Source organism: Labrus mixtus, chromosome 9 (assembly GCF_963584025.1).
Source record: "Labrus mixtus chromosome 9, fLabMix1.1, whole genome shotgun sequence".
In the NCBI taxonomy this organism is placed as follows: domain Eukaryota; kingdom Metazoa; phylum Chordata; class Actinopteri; order Labriformes; family Labridae; genus Labrus; species Labrus mixtus.
Window position 1 is genome coordinate 9,333,364 of NC_083620.1, and position 24,439 is coordinate 9,357,802.

Consider the following 24,439-nt stretch of genomic DNA (forward strand, 5'->3'; position numbering starts at 1 on the left):
CACACACACACACACACACACACACACACACACTCTGAAACGCACATTCACACTTTGCTTTGATATTAACGTGCCGCCGTTTCATTTCAGTCACTTCCTTTTTTCTTATCTCTCCTCCATCGGTCTTTCCCTGTTTTCTTTCTTCTGTTTTTCTCCTTGGCCTTACATTCCTCCATGATGTGAGCCTTGAAGCGGTCACATCTTCTTTCTTCCTTCCTCTCCTTGCAGCAGTGTTTGACAGCCCGCCGCGGATCAGGAGGGATCAAGGTTTCTAATCCCAGAGACGTGCCCTAGAATGGACACACCTCTGCTTTTGGCAGGAGATCTGCAGCTCGGGATCCCCGGGTTCTGCGAGACCTCCACATCCCCAAATTACATTTCAGCACTCCCACAGAGAGGTTACACCTTAGAGGCAACGCCACGGTGGGCTTGATACACATGCAGTTTGCACACCGGTATGCAAACATGTATCATCAGCAAGAGGTCAGTCACATGATCCTCTCTTTTGGGCTTAAACCAGGGATGAGTGTTTATGGAGAATGGCAAAAAGAGTGGTCGAGCAGTTCCTCTCGAAAAAATCCAGTTCCCTTAAAAAATGATTTAATGGAATAGTCCAACATCTTACAGGAACATGCAGCTTCTCAATCATTCAATACCACTCTAATGTGCTGAATTTAAAGCTGGAGCCTGCAGCCAGTTAGCTTATCTTAGCATAAGACTGAAAGCTTCTGGCCTGGCTCTATCTCAAAGAAGGAAATGAGCTGGACAATTTAAATGATTCCTCAAGCCGTTTAGACACTCCTGAAAATGTCTAAAAGGTTTCAGGCAGGCTGCCCTGGAAATCTTCTTCAGTTTCTTGTTCATCCATGCACTTCCCAGGGGAAGACTATCTCTGTCAGAGGGGTTGGTGGTGGCGTGAGGATCTCAGGAGGCGAGGCATGATGGGATGAGGCAAAATGAAGCAATCCCAGTCGAATGTAACACTGCACAAAGTGAACCATTCACACAACTATGGTCAGGCTTCTAGAAAGCAATCTTTAGCTTCAGCTCATCTTTGAGGCTGTGTTACTCGGTGTGTCTTATCGAAATGCATCGTGGACGCTGTAGTTCTCTTCTCCTCTTAATGTTCAAACGTACACCGATTTGAACTTTGACCTCTTAATCAGCCAGTCAGCTTTTTCTTTATCTAATGCAGCTGCTCATCTCTCCAGATGATTCATCACTGAGAGTTTTATGGCCATTAAAGACTTGGAAGGGCTCCAGACTCCTTTAACTATGTCTATTGCATCTCCATTGCAGACAACCTTGCAACAACCTGTTCTCTCTACGTACAAATCACACAGTCTTAGTGTGTGTGTGTGTGTGTGCACATTGTGTGTGTGTGTGTGTGTGTGTGTGTTTCTAGGGAGAATGAGCTAGTGTTGCCATCTCCTGCAGCACCGCGATGAGAAAAGGGGGATCTCAGCTCATTAAAATGGAAACTGTGTCCACTCTCAGGGCACATCAGATTACATCGCGGCTCTTTATTGCCAGGCTTTTTGTCATAACCCCTAACTGATTGCCACGGAGCGGCCTTTGATTCGGTCACTGAATTCTGCGGCCCCCCCTGAGAAAAAGGATGACGACGAGAGAAGAAAAGACCACCTACTATCGCCAGGGCAGGATGGAGGGAGCTTAAGATAGGAATCAGCGAGAGAAACAGAGAGGCAGAGATAAAACATTTCCAAGGTGTTTGCAATCAGCCTCCCATTGTCGGGCGCTGGGGGAGAGTTGGACGTCCGTCTGAAGAGCGGCTGAGGGCTGCTTTGTCTGCGGGCTCCGATCGTGCAACAAGATTGGACCGTTAATAGAAGTTTATGATACAGCATGTGATATGACTGCTGCGACAGATGCGAAGAATAAATAAAGATAATGGTGCACACACACACACACACACACACACACACACACACACACACACACACACAGTCCTGGCGATCAGTAACACATTACCCCAGATCAAAGGGATTTCCGTGCAATGGTGAACCGACGGATGAAGTGCAGAAAAAGCACGGTTGCCAGACTGGAACTAAATCTCTTTCCACTTCACTTCCCCCCCGTGTTTTTTGTCTCTTTTTCTCTCCCTCCCTCTCTGCCTCCTCATCCTCATCTTCTCCGCTCTCCTTGGCGAGAGATGTCCGTCCTCCCTCTCTTTCAGCACAAAGACAGAGGCAGAGACCCTCTTTCTCTCTCTGAAACAGTCCTCCCATGCCCACTTGATCACTGTCCACTTCTCTCTCTCTCTCTATCTCTCTCTCTCTCTCTCTCTCTCCCCGTCTTTCTCTGCCTATACATCCATCCGTCTCTCTCTTTGCAGCCCCTTCTCTCTGTCTGTCAGCAGATGGGGGAGAAAAAAAGAGTTCATGGTAAAAAAAAAAAAAAAGAGAGAGAGGGGAGGGGAGGGGAGGGAAATCTTTAAGTGAGCAAAAGAGAGAAAGAAGGGGCAAGAGCGAGAGCGTGGAGGAGTGGAGGAGAAAATGGAGGGAGAAGGAGGGAAACAGCCGGAGGAATGGGGAGAAAGCAAGGACGGAGAGAGAGGGTGAAGGAGAGGAGGAGGCGGAGGGGTGAAAGGACTGCAGGGTTGTGTTGGTAGAGAGCTGGGGTATTGATTCGGGGCCTTTTGACATGCTAATTTGCTTGCTGACTGCTTTAATCGCTCCCTCTTCCCATCGCAGGCTTCAAAGAGAGGATGCTTTTCAAAAAAAAAAAAAGATGAGAGAGGAGAGCGGAGCAGAGCGGAGAGAAAAAGAAATGTTATCACCCTTTAAAAGCCCTTTTGACACTCGTACAGCTTCATGCTCCTGATGCCAGCTGACAACCATGTTAGTGCTATAACTACATGCATCGTAGCGGATCATGTAGGCGAGGCATTCCCTGGTAATGGAGGGTTATTTAACACACTTTGCACTCGTCTTTATAATGCTGTCCGATCTACGATCTAGAGGACAGCGGTGTCTTCAGGGGGTTAAAACGCATTTAGAGCTCCCAAAACAGCCACGATTACAAACAAACACATGTTGATACAAAAATTAAAATAAAAACACTTTTTGTTCAGCTGATTTACCTTCCTGTTGTTTTGTCCTTTGTTTCAAAGCGAGACGGGGAGCGAGCTTAAGATGGTATTTTTGAAGAATTTAAGAGACACTTGTTGCTTCTATTTCAAAGCCGTGAACAAAGTGTGCTACAATCATTACAGGACATTTCAAAAAGCTTCAACGTCGAGTAATATATCTGAAGTGTAACTGAGACCGTTTCTAATGGCGTCTGACAAACTTCAGGCCCTTCCCGCGAATTTAAATTTTCATAGGAAAACATTCGCTATTCAAACTCAACAGGAGATGAATGACTTTAGGATGGATACTCATGTAGCATGCGCTGGCATAGCACTAGGGCCATCAGCCCCCGGGTCACGCTCGATCACCAGCGGCTTCCTGCCTGAACAGGGCACCGCCAGGGAAAAGAGAGAGAGAGAGAGGTGATGAGTGTCGAGGACGGCGAGGGGAACAAACACTGAGGCAGGACGGCAGCCCGAGCAGGAAAAACATTTCAGCACCTCAGCTAATGACGGCTGAATTACCACAGATCCCCCTCACACACCCGACCCCCCCTCCTCTGTCCAGTCAGGGGACGATTTATGTGTTGTGGAGCTAAACAGGAACACAATAAAATATAATAGAAAAAAAAGGCTTTACGCAATTATTATTAGCAGAAAGAGGAGAGAGGTGGACGATTGCTCATGAGACATTTTGTCCTCTCGTTCTCGATCTGTTGTTCTTTCCTGCTCTCCGGCCGTAATAGATTCCTCGTCTCTATTCAGCAGCACAAAATGAGCCTCTCTGGTGGCAGAGAGAGTGATGAGTACATTCACCTCCATTCTGCTGCGCTGCGCTCAGTTCTGAGTGTGTGTGTGTGTGTGTGTGTGTGTGTGTGTGTGTGTGTGTGTGTGTGTGTGTGTGTGTGTGTGTGTGTGGACGCATACTAAAGCTGGAGTGTGTGAGTGCATCTGCGATACATATTTATGAATGTTCTCGAATCTATTACTCTTCATTCTTCACATGTTTCTGTGTGCAGATGTTTGTGTGTGTTTAGTTGATGTGTACATACTGGTCCCTGCATGTGTCCACTTTTTTGTGTGCACGCTCACACACTTGTGCACGTACTGTATATTTGTGGGAACAGCGACGGGTGATGATGCCCTACGAGCTGCTGCGAGCTGCCTCCCTCCCCACAGTGAAGGTAATCTCATTATTCAGCCCACTTCCTGCTGCTGCCACCAGAGACAGGCTGACAAAAACTAACCAGCTCGACGGCCAGCGGGAGAAAGAAAAGGAGACGAGGACAGAAAAGACAGAGTGGGAAACTAGTGAAAACTCGGCCCGGAGAATGGAGTGAGATAAAAGGAAGAAAAGGGGGAAAAAAAAAAAAAAGCTTTCAAAGAGAAAATGAAGCAACAGGATATTAGAATAGACTGAAGACATGTACTGAAAAACACAAGCGAGCATCCTGGCTTGCCAAGAAGATGCAAATACTTAATTTGAGTGTATGCAGAAGAGCGGAAGAAAAAAGAGGAGGAGGAGGAGGAGGAGGAAAATAGGCGGGAGGGAGACGCACAGCGAGGGACTCAGTCTCTGTATTTAAAGCCATCAGGGACCTACGGGCTAAATAGAATTACGTGGTGAATTTAGAATGATGCTCCCAAGCGCATATTTAACACTGTCAATAGAGGGGAAGGGAGAATGAAAGACCCAGATACACACACACACACACACACACACACACACACACACGAGCAGTGAGTGAGGCAAAAGAGAGAAAACTTCATCCCTAAAACCTCTTAATCCAACATGAATGAGAGTTTCCAGCTCAGCACAGACTGCAGGGAATAGAGAGGATTGGAGGGGGTCTCAGGTGGGAAAACACTTCGTTCACACACTGACATCATTATCACGTGCTACGCTGTTATCCGCACACACACACACACACACACACACACACACAAACACGTGCAAACAGGTGTTGAGTCAAAGTGGTGAAAATGACAGTTGCAAGGGGCAGCTTGCCTGAAATTTTCTAGAAATTTTCAGGAGCGCATGTGTGAAAACGGCTTTAAGGTGTGTGTGCGTGTGTGTGTGTGTGTGTGTGTGTGTGTGTGTGTGTGTGTGTGTGTGTGTGTGTGTGTGTGTGTGTGTGTGTGTGTGTGTGTGTGTGTGTGTGTGTGTGTGTGTGTGTTGTTGGTGGTGGTGATGAAAGGTTGTGGATTGCACAGCTCAACCGTGAACTAGCATTTCAGAGTGTCGAAAGTATATCACCATCACACCTCTACCAAGCTGCATCCTCAACAAACACACGTCAACAAATTCTGACGTTAAATCAAACTCCTAAAAACGTCTTCGTCTGGAAAGTAAAACCGCTGTCAGATCACGCCGCTTTGCAAAAGTCCCTCTCAACCGACCACCGACTAAAAGTAAAAACAGTTAAGGTAATTATCATTCAGGTTTTCACTAATCTCACCCCTCCCCTTAAAAACAGTAGGGGCCCTCTCACCAGATGAGGAGCGAGGGGTCTCCCCCCCCCCCCCCTTCACTATGAGAGTCTGTGTTGGGGGGGAAGGTGGTTAACAGGAGAAGGGATCCCAAATGCAAACAGACTAGTTTTCTCTCCTAAGATCAGGGGGCCCCTTTGCCCTCCGTGCCCTGGTTGCCCCTCTCGCCTTGGCCCTGGGTGTTCACCCTGGCCACCCTTGGCCCAACTTAAGCACAGACACACATACACGCAACGCGGCCCCAGCTGTCAAAACCCTGACGTCTTAATCAATCCTGGATCCACAACCCTGTCACACGCAGCAGTAAGATGGATGCAGAAGGGGAAGACCTCTGACCCCTGCCAGGGGTGGAGAATACAACTCCTACGTACCCCGTCAGCCCCCCTAACACTACCTCTCCCCCCGAAAAAACATCCCCAGTCTCAGTCGGCTCCGCTGCTGCCCCAAACAATGATGGAGGAGAGCCCATTCATCCTGGGCTGGGAACCAGAGGCCAAGGTGCCCTTGTAACCCCGCACGAACACAAGACAAGCACAGACCCACAAGTTTGGGAACACACACACTCGTACACACACAATAGGGCTTGTGTGGACCATAGAAAAGGTTTAAAAAGAAAGGTTGCAGACCAAATCAAGCCCCAACGTGTGAGCAGGGGCTGACATACGCTCATGCACTTGTTTACTTTTATCTATGTAAAAAAAAAAGAGAAGAAAATGAACACACACATTACAACTTAAGCGTCCATAATAGTCATCCTCCCCTGCTGCCTTCCTGCTAACGCCGTAAAGGAGGAGAGCAGATCTCACGTGGAGCTCGTCACATGTCGAGAATATTAACCAGCTCATCAGTACACTTGAGGACTGTCACTGGCCGGCACCTTTTAACCCACGAGCAACTGCTGCTGACCCACGCGGGCGCCCCAAGCCCCCATGCTGCGTCGAACCAAAAGCATGTTATCCACTTGGAAGAGAAATGTTGGGAAACTTTATTTAAACAGTGTGATTGAATCAAACGGGGGCGGAGTGAACGTATTGGCTCTGCAAACTTAAACAAATTAAAGCAGATGCAGTGATATGTGAACTAAATGGATATATTGGCTTGGAAATCAATGCTGCCAGCTCAAAGCCTGGCAGGCGCAAAGAGACTGCATTAGTCATATACAATCACTGTTTCCAGATCCTTTGTTGCCTTCTTTGGAGAGTACCAGCTATTTGTCTCCACTGAAATGAAAGAGGAGAGATAAGGAGCTGATCTCAGCGTTACAGGCGAATGAAAGTTATGACATACAGTATGAGATCAGGGTTCTCATTCTGACTTGAAACAAGAGAGGTAATTACATAAAATGGCCCGATAGACCTAAAGTCTGTAACTAACTACTTTCTGCTCTCTTTTCTTCGACCCTCCATCTCGCTCTGGATCTGTGAAGCCGACTCTGGGGACAGAAACCTGGGCCAGAGAAATCTGAACCCAGCAACGGGGGAGATGGGCATCCTTCCAAGAGAAAGCTCCAATGATTCTTTTTTTTTTTTTTTTTTTGGACAACTACACTCAGGAAAAACACACAAACCCCATCTGTGACTACTTGCAACCATTTCCCTCCCCACCCCCAAGCAGCCAATGGCACCCCTAAGCCAGCAGACCTGCTTGTCATGCAATTAGTCGTCCAAGATAAAGGATCCCTCATAAATTAGGAGAGGTGTAGTGGTCCGCCCCCTTGTTAATCACCCGTGCCCACCCTCTGACCCCTCACTGCTTTCTGTGTGTGCTGGTGCAGGCCGCCTGGCTGGTCGGTATACCAATAAACCATCGTGGCAGAATTGGCATACGTTCATATGGGGAACTTAAATGCTGCTTGGCTGAGCAAAAAAACCTGCACGCAAAACCGCGAGATGCAATCAGCAATTCACTTTTTCAAACGATGAAGTACAGTTCACTGTATGCATCGCAACAAGTGGATAAAATGTGAATAGTCTTTTCTTTCTAAACTTCTTGAAGCAAGAATTCTGAGGCAATTTCTTGAATGCACCTCCAAGTTCAAGGCTCTATAATGCTCCTGATAAATAAAGAATCTGACCTTAAAACCTCATCAAAAAATCCTGCTATAGGATCACAGCGAGGTGAGACTAGAGTCTGTACCAAGGGCTTTTCCCTCCTGCCAAATAGCACCATTTCAACCCCATCACACAGCTGTGTATTTTCTCTCTTCTCAGACCTGCTTGGAATGATAAACTCTCTTTTTCCTTTTCTTTCCACCCTCTGAAGCTGTCTATCTCTCATTCCCAGCGTCAGACTCTGTGGGGAGTAACAGTAAAAGCATGTGGGGGTGAAAGACCCAGTGGTAGTGCAAACCAGAATGAGCCCAACTCTCCAGGTGTCACCAAGTCTCCTGGGATGCATCCCATTGCACAACACCTCCCAGTGGGCTTGCTAATTACTCCATTTACAATCATCATTGCTTCTATCACCCAGCTATTCACTAGAGGAAAGACTGTGGAGTGGAACAGCGAGGAGAAAGACATACCCAACCGAGTGCAAGGTGGTTGAATCCACAGAGGGAGGAAAGGGAGGGACAAAGAGAATACAACATGGCGGCTAAAGATAAAGACGCCGAGCAAAAGGATGGGGAGGAACATATAAGGTAGGAAAGTGTCGAGACTGTGGGTTAAAGAGTCAGCTCTAGAGAACAAAAGACAAATGTCAGTTCTTTACCTTGGCATTCTGAATTGCGCTCCTCATATCCAGGGTTACACAAGCAATTCCCAATGGGCACCAGCCACTCTCCGTCGGCTCCGCAGTACATTTTCGGAACCTCCTTCTCCTCTGAATTATCCACGCACGAGCCCCGAACTTCCACAAGTGAGGAGGTATCAGCTCCCGTGATGGTGTCAGGAAACTGGGCCAAGTTACGCACAGCTAAAGGACATTTCTTGTAAAAGACCCTGACGGACACAAGCGCGATGCACGCTCCAACATCCTGGAAGGCCAAATAGAAGCCCTTGCGGGTCAGAGCGCCCACATCCCGGACCTCTGTGTTCAGCTTCATGATGCGGTCGCCGATGTCCACCTGAGTGAAGCTCTCGTCGGCGGCGATGGTGTCAATCTTGCCAAACTGGTTCTCACGGATGTAACGCTCCTTGTCGTTGTTGGACTCGTAGTAGTAAAGATTGAACGTCTCCTTGCAGGTTCCCATGACCCCCGGGAGGCTGTTGCAGTCTCTGAGGGTGAACTTGATCTCGATGTAGACGCGCTGAGCTCCACCTCGGGGGATCCAGTCTGTGCGGAGCCAGTTGTTCTGGTTTGGCTCCATGACATTACACACCTGGTACGTCCGGATGGGAATGTTCTTTTCATCCATAATGCTCACTTCCTCCCACTGGGGAAAGAAAGAAACATTAAAATGTGACAAGGACATTTTTAAAACTCTGCATCTGCAATCTGCAATGATTTACCTGTGTTCAAATCCAAACCATATTTCACATTCAGCATACTAAGTAGTGTTCTGGTCAGATTGTTGAAGGTTTCTCTTTTTAATGAATGCTCTCCAAATTAAAAATGGACTAGGTAAGAAAGCATACGTGACTGGGGGGGGGGGAGCAAGTGGAGGCCAGGAATGAGAGATAATGTGCAAAAGAGCACGGCAGAAAGATTAGTCAATATTTGAGTCTCAGCAGAGCAATTAATTGATGGCTAAACTGAATGCATATTTTATGAATGGCACCTAATAGACTTGCTAGGCCCTAATATAGAATCTTAAAGATATTAATATTCATGGCTTCTCTTCAGCTGTGAGAAAAGGAAAGGTGTAATTAGTCCAATGCTTCAGAAATGCCTGCAGTGCGATTACTCGTCAGGAGGTGGACAAAATCATCACGCACACACGATGACAGTGAGAACCCAGTGAGGCTCACGGTATCAGAGATGCAAAGAAAAGAAAAGCATGATGGGTGAATTTGTGTGGTTGCAAAAGCTAAATGTCTCTTAATCGGCGTGTTCCTCCTTCCCACATGTGTGCATGATGGGGGCTGGGAGATGGAGGCACAAATGTTCAATGCTGTTCTTAATAAGGACTTACAGGAGGCAGAGGGAGACGCTGACGTGGGGTGCATGGATTACGTTATACAGTGCAGCCTGGCTTCTTTTTGCCAGAAGGGAATGTTTGTTTTACTTATGATAAAGTTCCCCCTCTTGACAGATCCCTGTTGAGCAAATACGAGCAGGTCTTGAGAGGCTCAAAGCGCCGTGTTCTCCCTAAGTTTTTCACCGTGTGTTTTAAATAGTCCTTGACTGAGCCGGGCAGTAAACAAGAGCAGACAGGCCTCTGGCGGCTGTAGCTTTAAACATTTACAACAAAAAAATAGTCATAATGGGACAGTCGAGGATATGGGATATGCTGCAAGATTTGATTTGACGCCTTATCTTAAACAATCTGGCTTAAAGCCTTATAACCCCGGAGAAGGGAGGGCTAATGCTAAACATAGCTGCTGCTGTATGATTTGAGAAAATGTCTATCATCCCCTGCCGTTCCATTCCACTCTCCTTTTCTCCTCCAGCCCCCCCTTTGTTGTGGAAATCAAGCGGCGCTGAGATAAGGCCGCACCTTTCCCAGATAACAGCGAAGAGGCAGAATAAGGCCAATTGGTCGTAATGAGAGAGTGAATGCCGGCTTGCTGGGGCTGCCAGGACCCTGTCAATCACTTGTTTGCGATAAAACGGTCGAGGCGAGGACCTGAGCACAGCGCAGGCCGAGTTCACTGAGAGAAGCTCGAGGCAGATCCTGCAACAGCTGCACGAGGTGAAATGGTGTTCCCCCTGGGTTGGTATTCATTAGTTGGCCTCATTGTTGTTAATTTGTATTAATTTTCAGGAGACACTGAAGGCTTGCTTGTGCTCTTCATTACATTTCTCTAAGTAGAAAAACAGATGGAGGAGTGGCTACCTACTGACGTAACACTTTCATTTTTTTTAAATTGAACTTTTATAAATCTAGGTCACGCTGACCGTCATACATTCTGCATTTAAACATCTGAGCCTCTTTTATATGATAATTTTCAGACTTGATTAGGGAAGCACGTCTGCCTCTCCATTTTCCTAAACCTCTAATGCCAGCAGCAGAATGCGGCCACTGCGGGCCCCCGTTTCCTCCTTATCTTAGCCCCTCTAGATATCCCAATTAGACTGAGGGATCATGCATTTGCGCGACCCCATTTTCCCGTTGCTTTATAGATCCAGTCGTCCTGCGGCAAGAGCTGAACCCCACTGCACTTTCCCCCTTATTCATCCATTCCAGAGGACCCTCTCTCAGCTGCCAAGTCCCTCTCTCCCTCTCTCTCTCTCCACTCAATGGTGGAAAGGGATATAAAGTTTCTCCACAAAGACCGATTCAATCCACCGTCTATTCAGGAAACCTGACGCCCGCTGCAGTATCGGCCCCTGCATCTGACCATTACAGAGTGGTTAGAGAGGCTGGAAGCGAGGAGAAAGGGGGAGCAGGGGCTGTTGGTGAGGGGGGTTGCCTATAGACCGATGGTTCTCAAAGTGGATCCCGGGGACCCCATTGAGGCCCTGGAGGGTGCTGTCGAGGATTCGCCATATGCAATAAATTGTACATTTTGAATTGCATGTATTTGAGCCTGAAAAAATGTAAATGATGCATTGATCTCGAGCTCAGCCTAATACCCCTACAGTGCAGACAGCTGCACAATAAATCACCAACAAAGATACTCCCATGAAGGTCTCACCAGGACAGACCCTTATCAAAGAGGGCTGTGTATCCACTGCAGAGCTCCTGCCAATAATGGATATTATCTCTCCATTTTTGCTCAATAGGGAACCATGTGCCCCAACAAGGGGACACTTCTTTGCAGTACTCACCCCTCCTTCTGTCGGGTTGGCGACCCATCCCAGCTCCCCCTGTACGGATCTGGAGTCCAGTAACGTGACTGGAAAACAAGAAAAGGGAGAAAGTGAGCATGCAGGCTCTCCCTGTTCACACAACATCAACAATGTGAATACAATCCAGCATTATCTTACAACGAGAGGGAGGTAATGCAGTCATATTTTAGTAGGCATTTGACTTTATAAAGACACATTACTTTGAAATTAAGGAGAAAACCGCGCTCAAGTTGAATGTCAGTAAACAGAAGGAAGGCCGATGAGTCCTATGAGTGTGTCGATGTTTTGATACCCGTAATCCCTGCTGTTCTTTACATTTGATTGATTTTCGTTGACAAAACGATTTCTCCATGAAAGCATTCCCCCGTGTCTTTGTAAAATATGTGAATCAGTGAGTGAAGCTTCGGCCCTCGGCTTGTTTGATGGGATCTAAATCAATTAGGAAGCCGTGTGCAGAAAACTTGATCATTAGAGACCCAAATGCTTTTTATTTGTGCCTGACACTCACACTGTCTTATTGCATAATTCCACAGGAGAAATTCAAGAATTTTTCCGTTTAAAACTTTCATTTTTTATATTTTTGGCAGAATTAAACGGCAGTGAGAAACCCTGTTTGAGGCTGTTCTGAATTCAGTGTGAGTAAAAACAGCTTAACGCATTAATTCAAATTAGACCGTTATGTTGGTAAACGATTAATAAAATTAGGCCTATAAAGTGAAATAAAGATGGAAATCCTTTTAGTTTGATAATCCACTTAAACCCGGGATTTATCTGAACGGACTTGTTGTCAGACAGCTTTGCTCTGCGGGCAGCAACAGAAGGTTTAATTATGCAGGACAGATTCAATGCATCCTCAGAGGTTATTTAAGGTATTAATTATTTTTGATGTGTTTACATTTAGATGAAGGCGGAATCCTGTATTTGCTCCAGTATTTTGAAGCTGGATTCACTGCGCCCCGGGACCCGGAGCAGGGAACTCTAGTCCCGAAACCTTCCGCGCTGGGTTGGTGTTTTTTTTTTGTTTTTTTTGTTCTCAGGACGCGGAGAAATGAACAGAAGCAGTTAAATCATTTTGTCGCTTTAAACGAACATGAACCTGTCGAGCACGTCGGAAGATCATTTATTAATTACTGAAAATCATTTCATCGGGTGTGAGAACACTGGGCAGCACACTTTAACTTTTAGATTTGTTTTTTTATGTCATTCCTACAATCATCGTCCACCAACACACACAGTGACAGCTATCACTGTGCAAATATTTCAATGTGATTAAATAAGGGGCTGCTCGGCACATTAGTGTGTCTCCTGCTGACGCGTTTTGTGCTTCATGTCTGTTCTACGAGACGTCCGTGTGCGTATAGAAGCTCCACAACATCGAACTGCTTTTAGCGCAGAGATTCGCTTGACCTTTTCTCTCAACAGGGAGATCAGCGCGTATATCGGGGCTGCATGTATTCCTGTTCCCAGGCTCTGTGCAGCTGGCACGATCCAGACCCCGAGTCGAGACCAAAACGGCCGATGCGCATTTGGACAGCCACTCCACATTCCAGTTTCGTACACAAGAAACCCCGAAAAAAAAAGTCGCTGCGTAAAGGTGACCGTCGGTGTTTTCCACCATTTAACTCATCGCAGCTCCACGCACACTCGACAAGGAGCCACGAAGTGAGGCTTCACGGCAGAAACACGCACAGAGACGGCGCGGGGATGAAGTCAGGAGTCCGGGGGCAGTCATTTTCTCCTAACAACCTTACCTTCATTCGGGGGGTATATCCGTGCCGGTGAAACAAGTGTAGAAAATCCCAAAACAAGAAAGGTGACCGCGAACAAAATCCCTGCCATGAGTGCCATTTGTGTCGTTGTTCCGTTTTTCTCTCCTCTTTTTCTTTCGTTGCTCTTCTCCCAGATCCTACTCTCTCTCTCACTCACACGCACTCTCTCTCTCTCTCTCTCGCTCGCTCTCTCTCTTTCCCAGTGGAATATGGATTTGAAGAGGACAGGGCAGAGAAACGCAACGAGCGCACCACAGCCAAGAGGCGGGTCTAGTCCGTGCGCTCTGACGCGGACCCCTTCTAACCATATAGGAAACGTAGTGTTGAGGGAAAAGGGGGGCAATAATCATTAACTACCCCCTGCACATCCCCCAAACAACTCACTTTCTCATTCACCAGTGGAGAGGGATAAGGTGCGGATTGTGTAAAGTAGCACTTCTCCACGAATTAAGTCTCGCAGATACAGATGTGCAGTTAAACACGACTCCGTGGATCTGTGAGCCAACAACTGGCATTAAATGAATAAATAATACTCATGACAACTCGATTGGCAACAGGGCATTGCACACAGAAGGCACACAGGGCACTGCGTGTCTTTACGTAGTTACGTCAGCTTCTCTCCCTTCCACCTCAGCGTCATATAAAAACAAACCACCTGACCCTAAACTTGATATATTTCTTTATGTGAAATGCAATGCGTCAGTTTTCTCTCCTCTGTGTTCCTCAGCAGTCTCGCTGTGCTGATCCTGCATGTAGTCTGGCTCCAGTCAAGCGCAGCGCTGTCCAAGGTGAGCCGGATCGGACCAAGGTCGCCACCTAGCGGAGATATTGACGCCTGTTCTGCCTCCTGAATTGGATTAAAGAACAAGCATGAGCATGACCTCCCTGGCATTACATGCTATTGCACTTTGTGAGATTGACAACGCACGTTTTGTGATCGTTGGCCAGCTTGTATTGGATTATTGTCACTTGCTCTTATTCTTATATTACAGAAGCTTTAGGGGCACTTATGATGAAATGTGCACAAGGATTCATCCATCAGCACTTGTTGTAGAGCAGGCCCGCTGTGCTGTGGAGCTGCGGAGGTGAATGATGTGCAGGAATTGATGTTGCTTCTGCAGTTTGTTCCTCAAACAAAGGCTTCATTGTTCATGTTTGTGAAGAGCCAGCTGTGTCCAGGTTCGGGGTTTTGCCCAGGGTGCTCTCACTCTTTTATGTCCTCCCACACAGGTCTTCTATTGCTCCCAGGAGATGTGCCTTTCAATGATCTGCAGAGGAGATTGTCACTGTGTGGGCAGGTTAGGGCGTTCTGCATCACCTCTCACTGCGACCACTGTTACACATAGCCGGGTCTGCACAATCACAACCAGCACCTTTTCAATATTGTGTCTGCTTTTGTGTGGAATTTGGCCTTTTAACATCTCGCAGACAGTGACTCAGAAAATAAAACATCCAACCATCGCGCTAAAGCGTCCTTGGACAAGTCATGTGATCTTTATCTGATCTTTTCCGAGGGGAGGAAGTCAAAACAAAATCCATCCATGCGATTCAAACTGCTTCTCTGTGTTGTTTCAGTTATTTCTGTGGGAAAATTTTCTGTCCCGTATTTGCTGTTGAAACAGGATGTTTGTGATGGAAAAAAGGATGCAGGCCATATTCCCTCTTAGCAGGTGTCTAAATACTGTCATACGTCTATGAATGTGTCTTTGTGTGGAAATACAGTTTTCAGCTTCTCCACGTTTGGCCGATCCTAAACCCTCGAGTTCCCATGCCTTTTGTTGCTGGCACTCCAACCTCACATTTCCAAAACTTGGCTACAAAACAAACATTTCTATCCATACATGGAAACATCTACAACCTTTCTCGTAGGGCTGACCTCACTGCAAATAGACCTGCCTTTGTCTTAAAGAGCTTCCACACAGGCATAGTGTGGCTTTGTGTTTCCCTCACAGATTTCACTCAAAGAAAGAGAGAGTTTAGTGTTTTTATGTAGAACTGGTCTGAGAAGGCAGCGAAAGAGTCCTGGTCTCGGATCACTCAACAAAGAGGCTGATTTAGGGATATATGCAGAGGTGTATGTGGGCTTGTTAGAGTCTCCTGAGACGGGTCGCTGTGCCTCTTTGGGGTTATGGTCCCTCCTGCTGTAACATCTCGACCGCTGTAATGAAGCACACAAAGCACCTGGTGCTCTTTCCAAATTGGCCAATTTACCCCCAAACATTGATTGTCTGAAACGACACCCCCCAGATGAAGGGCACTTTCCCCTGTTGTCCCCCCTGGCGACAAGCCTGGCAACCCTCGAAAACCCTGAGGGGGAACTGGAGGGACGCTTTTGATCTTTTCGACCAGTATCAGAAAAATATCGTAAACCAAAGATGGCGGAGAAGGATGGTGGTCGACGTAGGGTGTGTGTGCGTGCCTGTGTGTGTGTGTGTGTGTGTGTGTGTGTGTGTGTGGGCAGGTTTTTGTCTCTTGTCTTGCTTTATTTGTGTCACACTGTTTTTGATTGATTACACTCCCAGAGTTTCCTTTATCCTCGTCAAACCGGCATTTTTTTCTTGAGGGAGAGTTGTAGAGTACCCCCCCCCACACACACACACACACACACACACACACCTTTCAATTCCTTTCCTCTCGCAGCCCACTCCGCTTTCTCCAGATGGCATCCGCTGCCCACACATCTGCATTGTGTGCCAATCATGCACACCGACTCTAATTCCTTTCTATGCACACACACACACACACACACACACACACACACACACACACACACACACACACACACACACACACACACACACACACACACACAAACACACACACACATAAGCTCACTCATAAAAACTCACACAGACTGATTTGCTGATATTCTGGACTCTTATAGCCTCTGATAAAAACAACATATCTGTCAGTTATGTCCTCCTTCTCTAAGTGAAAAGCTTGCAGAGCATTTTGCGGTTTCCCTCAGAGTGTCAGTGTGTGAAACATGTATGAATCATCTCTCAGCGTTAATTGACACATCTGAGAATAATTTGAATATTTTATTTGAATATACATTTGTGAAACAACAGGACAAAGAAACACAGACATGCAGCAAGGACCACATGGGATTTAAAGACAATCAAAACAAAACAACAAAATATTTAGCGAGACTGCAGAGTACCCTACATGGCCTTTCTGTATCGATTCAGATATTAAACATGGAACAGGGAGTATACAACATACAACACACAGAGCATTAAGGAACCTCAGAGGTACAGGTCAACGGTGCAGCGCCTCCTGCATACTCGGCCTGCTGTGCCATGTGGGAGGTGGTTTCGGAATGGTCCCCATATCCTAACAAAACCCCTCTCATTCCCCTTCAACACTGAGATTAAGAGCTCCATTTGAAAACTAAGCACTGATTAAAGGTTGGAGGTCTGGACTTCATCCTTTGAAATAAAATGCATCTTCTCACTAATAAAGAATACGTTTGCTCAGACGTTTTTGCTGGACACTTGTCAGAGGAGGCCTCGCATCTGAAAGATTTAATGCAAACAAACCAGGATTTATTTAGAAGTAAATTTCCTTGGAGACTTTTTCCCAGAATTAAGTTTATCAGACGGCAGCTCCAAAAGCAATGCATGTAAGATCCAACCTCTTTGCTGCATTCGATGCAGATGGGAGAAATCCTAGGATTGAAACTAACTAAGAGATTGGGGTGTAGGTTGCTACCTATGATGGCTCCTGAACTGGCTCTCTGTCAGCCCTAACAACATGTATCTTCTACTATCAATCAAACAATCAATATTTGTATAGCACCAATTCATAACAAGCGTTATCTCAAGACGCTTTAAAGAGCATCTGGGATAATATGCAGGAAGGATTTTCCTTTGTATTCCTCGCCGCTGAGTTTGAGGTCGGAGCAGGCCGTGCATGAATGAGGACAGCGGTGGTTGTGGGGACGACACAGTCCGATGGTGGTGGCTGGGCGTCGGGTGGTAGTAGAGCCCGATCCCCTCGCTGAAGGTTGGGGGAGCTCTGTCTACTCGAGAGCCTGGCCTCTGCTGATGGGACAAGTCATCCTGGGCTTCTTGCACCAACAAACCCGAGGAACCTACAAGCCTCAGGAGCTCCCAGGAAAATATGTTAGTTACTAAAAGTTGTCAAAAATATAAATGTTAGGAAATATTCTACACATTTTCTATAATCAGGGGATATAGAACAGTCATGCCTGCAGGAAAACACGAGGCTTTCAAACATTAACTGCCAATAGCTGCTCTAATGTGATCCGTTCCCTCGATCGGATCGTTATATAATTATCATTAAATGGATAAGGCAGAGCACCCCCAGCGTCCTACCTCACAAAAACAAAGGTGTTGATTTCTGTATAATTTGAGTGAAAAAGGTGAAAACACAGTTTCTTGTTTATTGTGATGTAATGATATGAGTGCTTCGTGTTATTGGATGTGTTCACAGTATCGACTAGCGAGTGGAGAAGAACATGCTGGTGAGCAGAAAAGAGTATGAAGAGGCTTCATCACATGCACGGCCATCCCACCGGTCGTGCACCGCCTGCATGTTTTAAACGTCATCATCCCGGCCGCTCGCTTGTGGTGACTTTTTCTTAATATTTCCAGCTGCTTCCTGCTTGCTCACCCTGATTTTACGTGGACTTTTTACGAGTGGGCCAGCAGGGAAGACGTCTGGGCAAAACAATTTGGATGTTTGTTTTCCACCCTGCAGCTCACCTCAAAAGTTTTTGGATATTTTCATGAATCTTGTGCGTGGGTAAAACAGTTTCTTTCGATAATTTCGGGGCTTTCATGCTGACTCCTAATCGTCTTGCACCTACTGGTCCGTGAAAGTGCTCAATCATCGTGTCTCTTCAGGAAGTGACCCACACATTTATGTCAACAAAGCACTCCCCCCTGTCTCCTCTCTCCTCCCTACATACAGTTTGGGTATTGTTTAAACTCAAACCCCTAAAGCCCCTCCTGCTGGACTGTGACCCCCCGAGGCTAAGAGCCCAGCCCACCGCCTTCGGATCCCTCAGCTTCATGCAGTGTTCCCCGAGCCGACAGTCAGGAATCAGTCCCCGGAGGTCAGAGAGAGTGGGAGTTAGAGGAAACCTGGGCAGAAATGGAAGAGGAGATCAAAGTAGCACCAGGAGATCAGCGCTGATTCACAATATCAGAGATGAGATAAAAATCCACTGCATTCACAAACACAGGCTGTACTCTTATTTATTACTGTTCTTGTCTCTGACCATGATTTTCCAAATCTTCTGCTGATGTTTTGCCATCACATAAGTTTCCTTTCGTTCTGCTGACTCGTTTAAAGGAGCAATATGTAACTCTGACACCTAGCGCTTAAAATGGGTACTGCAGTCTAAATTCTAATCATAGAGAGCTGTCTCCCCTCGCCCCCTCCTCTCTAGAGTCCATGCTCACGCAGGTTGCCATGTGGTGGACACTGAAGCTTCAGTGTTTATCTAGCTCTGCATCGGTCTGTAAACCTTTCTGTGTTCTAACCTCTCTCCATTTTTCAAAATCATCTCCAATATTGATCCTAGTTTGAGCACGTTTCTGCTCGTGGAGCTTATTAGAAACATGCAGAGGCTTTTTAGGTCGGGTACAATCACTTCTATCTGAACCACTTCTCTTGCCTGCTTCCATCGCTGCAACACCTGTTGGTTTGACCTGATAACTGGTCTCATATCTGGCAAACCGAGGGGCGTCCAAAACGGCCGTGTGGGGGTGTCTTAAAACCGCCTACCTTCTCTGGTCCAAACAAATCCAGAGCATTCAGGACCAGAATCTAAAGTTAGAAGGAGGACATACTGGCTGCTGCATTGTTGTCAGAGAAGCCAGCACTTCAACATAGCATGTTTCCTTAATGTCTGATCATATAGCAAGATCACTTTATCATTTCACTCACTGCACATCTCACTGATTGGACCTTAAATGTCAGTTAGGGACAAAAAATGGATCACAAACTAACAGAGAAACTCATACATCTTTGAGCAGTGTTACATCAGCTTAAAAACTCTCTGGTTCACTTTTCTTAATCATAAAGTCATGGACATTCATACCATCCACACACAGTCAGTGTTTCTTTTCACACTTTCCCACCACTCATAGCATCGCTCCACTCTTCGCTCTCTATCTCTTCAGGACAGCCTTTAAAAATATTTACTCAGCATTCTGACTTGTGTCATGTCAACGTTTATCTGCTGCTCGTCTGCTTGACCAGTCGCTTCCCTTCTCTTCTTTACATTTAATGTAGGGTGTCATCCGGCTCCCGGTATTCAAATGAAGGTAGACGTTTTGTGGCAATCTGAAGTCTTGCTCCCCTTGTGTTCCCTGTGCTGTTTGGATTCAACGCGATAAAAACTAGTAATTTGTTTTTTGGAGGACTTCCTGTCCAACGTGTCTTCTTCTGACATTTTTACAAACTGATGCAGCCGTGGACGTCCGAGCAAGTGAAGCTAAACTGACAGCTCTCAAAGCCCCAGCCCACTAAGTAAATGTCAGCTGTAGCTTTGAGGGCGGAGCTTCGTAGCAGCTTTGTTCCAGAATCATGATGTAAAAAGTTGGCTGGTGAATGTTTGAAAATGTAAAAAGGCTGACTCTGCAGCATTACAATATTCACTTCTCTGTCGCCGAGCCGGGAGTTTCCGGCACATTAACCACAAGTATAGAAATAGTCGATCTTTCTAGTGGTTTATCTGGTTTGCTTATAGGTCATAAAAAGGCATTAGTATTCATTTCAGACTGTTTCAAAAGCTCTGGTGGAGGTTTGTAAATGACTGAGTAAAGAGGGAAAAGATCACCACCAACACTGGACCCTCCATGTTAACTCTGAAATCCTCCACCATGCGGCATCCATCTGCTTACCCCACGTAGCATCCCTGGCTGTTTTCTGACCTATTCATGCCCCGGCCGCCCGGCTCGACCCCCTGTCGGCAGTGTGTCGCTCAATACGCATCACGGCAGGTCTGGCGGTTGAGCCCAGCAGGCGCTCTCTCTCTCTCTGCGGTTTTAGAAAAGCAACCGAGCTGCAAGAGTCGCTTTGTGTCATTTCAGAATCACCTGAGGGATTTCAAAGCGGGGCCGATGTTGTGTATCTACCCCGTTGTTTACCTCCCTTCATTTTCCAGTCCGGAGTAGTTGTTGTGGGAAATGCCACTGGTTTGAGACTAAACAGCAGGAGGTGTGTACTCACACAGAGAGCTCCTCTAATGCCACATGTAATCATTCTGCCCTGATCAAGATGTATCGAGGTTACATGCCTTTCTCTTCTCTGGCAAGCCGGATAAAAATACACAGAAAGTCAATGAAATGTGAGTTTAATAGAAACCTTTATTTCTCCGCCTGTGACTAAGTTTTATGATTTACAAGTTGCTGTGTCTGTTTTTTATGAGGAGCAAAGTTCTATCAAAGTCACACATTACTCTTTACAAGCCCATGAAAACCGGCTTATCCTTCTGTTTTGTCTCAGAAGCATCACTTTTGGTTGTGGGAGGGCACAGTGAAGATCCATAAACTCTCATCTAGCTGCCAGATTAAGCCGCTGCCGTTAGATTTGCCGTTTGGATGTCTGCGTCGGCCCAGTCAGTCAACGCTCAAAGCATCAACAAGAGCTGCAAATCAGCTCCGACGCGAGGCAGCTTCGGGATTTTTATGTAAAAGATTACACGGCAAAGACATTTGGCAGCAGAAAAAGGGAACAAGCACTCCAGGGGAGATGATTTAAGGTGTTTCAGAGTTATTTTATGGCACGGTGTCAGGCGCTCTGGAGCACCTCCTAATCATCAGAGACAAGGAGGTGGTGCTGTGACGCCAAGCGTATGCATGTGGAAGATATGGAGGGAATGTATGTCTCCATGAGGGGCATTACCCTAAGCCTTGGTGTGTTAGTAACGGTGTGTGTGTGGATCATTCATGCACTTACACATGTATACATTTCAGTCACAGTGCATTAGTGAAAGTTATGTACAGACTCGTCCCTCTCTCGGTCGGAGATATTGTTTCAAATGCGAGCGCAGATGTAGCCACAAGCGTCACATTCACACACAAACTGACTCTTGGCTGAACCGGTGAACTTGATTGGCTGAGCTGTTGATGAAGTTTGTGCTCCGTCTGATGTCATCTCCGAACTTAGCGAGGAATCAGGAGAAGACACAGAAGGCAGTGGGAGTTTATGAGCACGCGACGAGCATTTGGCCCCCTCAGCTGTTACTGCCAGACGAACTGGTACACATGAAAGGTGCCACTGTCGCTGTGGTTGTGACTTTTCTGAACAATTCCAAAAAAAAATCATGTTTAGCGAGTAGTGCAGACGTGTATGATGCCTGTGGTTTTTAAGAGTCTACATTAGCGTTAACAGAATTCTGGACAACCTTTTCTAGTTTACAGTCTCAGAGATTGTGGCAAACCAAAAAGCGTCCGCTCACCTCTTTGTGTTTGGAGACGGCCCCTGTCTTCCTGTTCATGCCGTAAAACAATCAAACTTTACTGCCAAATATAACCCAATGCCACAACAAGTGACAAGCACGCCTGGCAAGAGGCCAGCACATTAATGTGGTAATGATTTATTTATGCTAAAAGCCTACACATTCTGCGCTGTCTTTAATTGATTGAGTTCATAAATCTGCTCGTTCATTACACAGATTGATGCAAGTGTTAGCGGGGGGGGGGTCTCCTGTGATGAGCTAACTGAGATGATCTGTTCTCATATTCAGTAAAGACGGACGCTTTGTTATGCCACCGCTGAAAAATGCTCAGCTTTCGTTAAAGGTAACTTCTCTCACACACTGGGGAGGGGGGGGGGGGAATTACTCTTTAAAGAGGACATATTATTCCCCTTTTCCACATTTTCAAACAGTCCCCTATGGTCTAAATGAAACATCTGTGCTGTGCTTTGGTGAAAATATAACATGAATCAAGCACCAGAGGAGGTTTGTGACCCTGTATAAACCAACTCTCTTAGAACGCTCCGTTTTGGTGTTTTGGTGGTGTTGGAGTTTTCCAGGTAGACATCTCATGCCTTTGCAGCCTTTGAGGGGGAACTGGAGAGGAGGACGGCGGGGTTCATTACGGGGGTTGGGTTGTGAGGGGGACGCAGGGGACTCCACTCCAAAGGTATATATGTGCATATAGCAGCTGGAAGTGTCTATTGATGTAAATATACTATTAAATAAATGTACATACACATACATGAATGAAAATCTAAATATTCAAGACATTCAAGGATGAAAGTAATTTGTGCAAAAGATAATTTGTTCAATTCACTACGGGTTTGAGACAAAGTCATGTGACAAGAATATTTTTGTTAGGGGGCCGCAGTAGCTCAGTCTGGAGGGACTTTGGCCGGGTACCGGAGGGTCGCTGTTTCAAGTCATGCTGCGGACAAAGTCTGGTAGCTGGAGAGGTGCCAGGTCACGTCCTGAGCACTGCCGAGGTGCCCTTGAGCAAAGCACCGAACCTCTGCGCTCTTTCATGCGCAGCCCTAACCCTCACTCTGACATCTCTCCATCAGTGCATGTCCTGTTTGTGCATGTGTGTGTGTATTTCAGCCTGTGTTTGTGTAGCATGTCTCAACAACAGACTGTAAATATAATTTCCCCTCGTGGGATTAATATTCTAAAATTCTATTGTAAACAAAGTCGGAAGATACCTGCAACGGAAAAGCTGTGATTCAACATCGGAACTTGTCTGATATTGACGTGATAATTTCACATCAACTCATTTAGTTCTCTCTAAACTGATTTACATAATGTATGCTCAGTGAGGTCGCAAAATCCTACAACAGAACATCTTCTAAACTACCTAATCACAAGTGACAAGAAAGAATCTTTAAATCTAACAAGACATCATCCAGAAACACAGTAACCAATTCAACCTTTACGGGCATGTAAAGATGCTTGTGCTCACTATTCTCTATCCTCCTCCTCCTTTCTCTCTTCCCTCTCCCGGGGGCTGGCTGTATTTGCGCCATGGGTGCTGATGGAGGAGGTGGGTGAGGTAGCGGGCTGAGCATGGTAATCACCTAAAGGTGGGCTGGTTGCTATGGCGTCCCGCGGCTGCATGCACAGTGACACTAGCGAGAGCTTATTGAGTTGCACGGAGGAGGAGAGAGCTGTCGAGCTGTCAAGAGCACTGAGGATTAAACAAACACACACACACACACACACACACACACACACACGAAACAACACAGTGCGACTTACTATACCTGTGAAGACCCTCTTTACATCTGGCATTCAAATTGAACAAGGACGAGACGAACAGAAAGAAAGCATCTTTTCTTTAAAATGTCCATGATAAGCGTTAAAATACAAATGTCTCCATAAGGATAGAAGGACAAGAATACCCACTTGCAAAATACACACTTGTACTGGCTCATTAATGCCAACGAAGACTCAGACAATCCAAGCGGAAAAACACAAACATGCAAAGGCAGAAACAAACTCATTCAAATAAACATATTCCCTGAGAAACAGTCATCCAGGGCAAACTGACAGCTGCCCACATATTTGCCTGAAATAAACATATTCAAACACTCAAACACAGATGGAGAGAGACACAATGGAAACAGCAAAGGAGGGAGATCGAGTCACACCGACCATCTAAAACACACACAGCAGCACACTTGCAGCATGGGACAGTGTGTGCTGGTAGCAAACTGTGCCAGCCCAACACCAAATATCAAGCTGAGGAGCTGCGGGCTTCAGATGCAGCTTGCCGCCTCCCGCTGGACCCGAATGAACACAAACACTCAACAAGACATGTGCTGAGAATAAGAAGAGGAGAAGAAGAAAGGGTTTATTCTGGCAAATTACAAACACGCAGGCTTACACACACATGCGACTACAAAACCCCTTATACATTCACTTCTCCTGCTTCAGTTTCTTATTCTGATGATTCTCCTCCATGCACACACACACACACACACACACACACACACACACGTACACACACAGAGTCACACTTACGCATTCGCACAGGTAGCACCTCAGCGCCAAAATAGCAATTACCCATCCTCTGCTGTGAGATAGGAGCTGCTGGCCCCCGGAGCAAGCGCCTGTTATTACTTATGTAAATATCGCATGGTAGTGTCTCTATCCAATTTGGAAAGGAATGACTCTGTGTGTGTGTGTGTGTGTGTGTGTGTGTGTGTGTGTGTGTGTGTGTGTGTGTGTGTGGTGTGTGTG

At 46.3% G+C, this 24,439-nt stretch overlaps 2 protein-coding genes across 5 annotated transcripts in view; one reads left to right on the forward strand and one right to left on the reverse strand.

The window, feature by feature from the left end:
• Positions 1-13,494, reverse strand: part of epha4l (eph receptor A4, like) — a 53,167-nt gene extending 39,673 nt beyond the window's left edge. For 2 of the 4 annotated variants that reach the window (XM_061045602.1, XM_061045601.1), the window contains exons 1-3: positions 13,225-13,493; positions 11,453-11,520; positions 8,291-8,954 (exon numbers count right to left, since the gene is read on the reverse strand). In XM_061045602.1, coding sequence (XP_060901585.1) covers positions 8,291-8,954; positions 11,453-11,520; positions 13,225-13,321 — 829 coding nt within the window. In that variant the 5' untranslated portion in view covers positions 13,322-13,493. Of the gene's footprint in view, positions 1-8,290; positions 8,955-11,452; positions 11,521-13,224 lie in introns of all 4 variants that reach the window. The other 2 variants (XM_061045603.1, XM_061045599.1) reach the window with 2 other exon arrangements.
• The window catches only part of sgpp2 (sphingosine-1-phosphate phosphatase 2), a 494,627-nt gene that overhangs the window by 363,518 nt on the left and 106,670 nt on the right, over positions 1-24,439 (forward strand). The gene's annotated exons all lie outside the window — the stretch shown is intronic.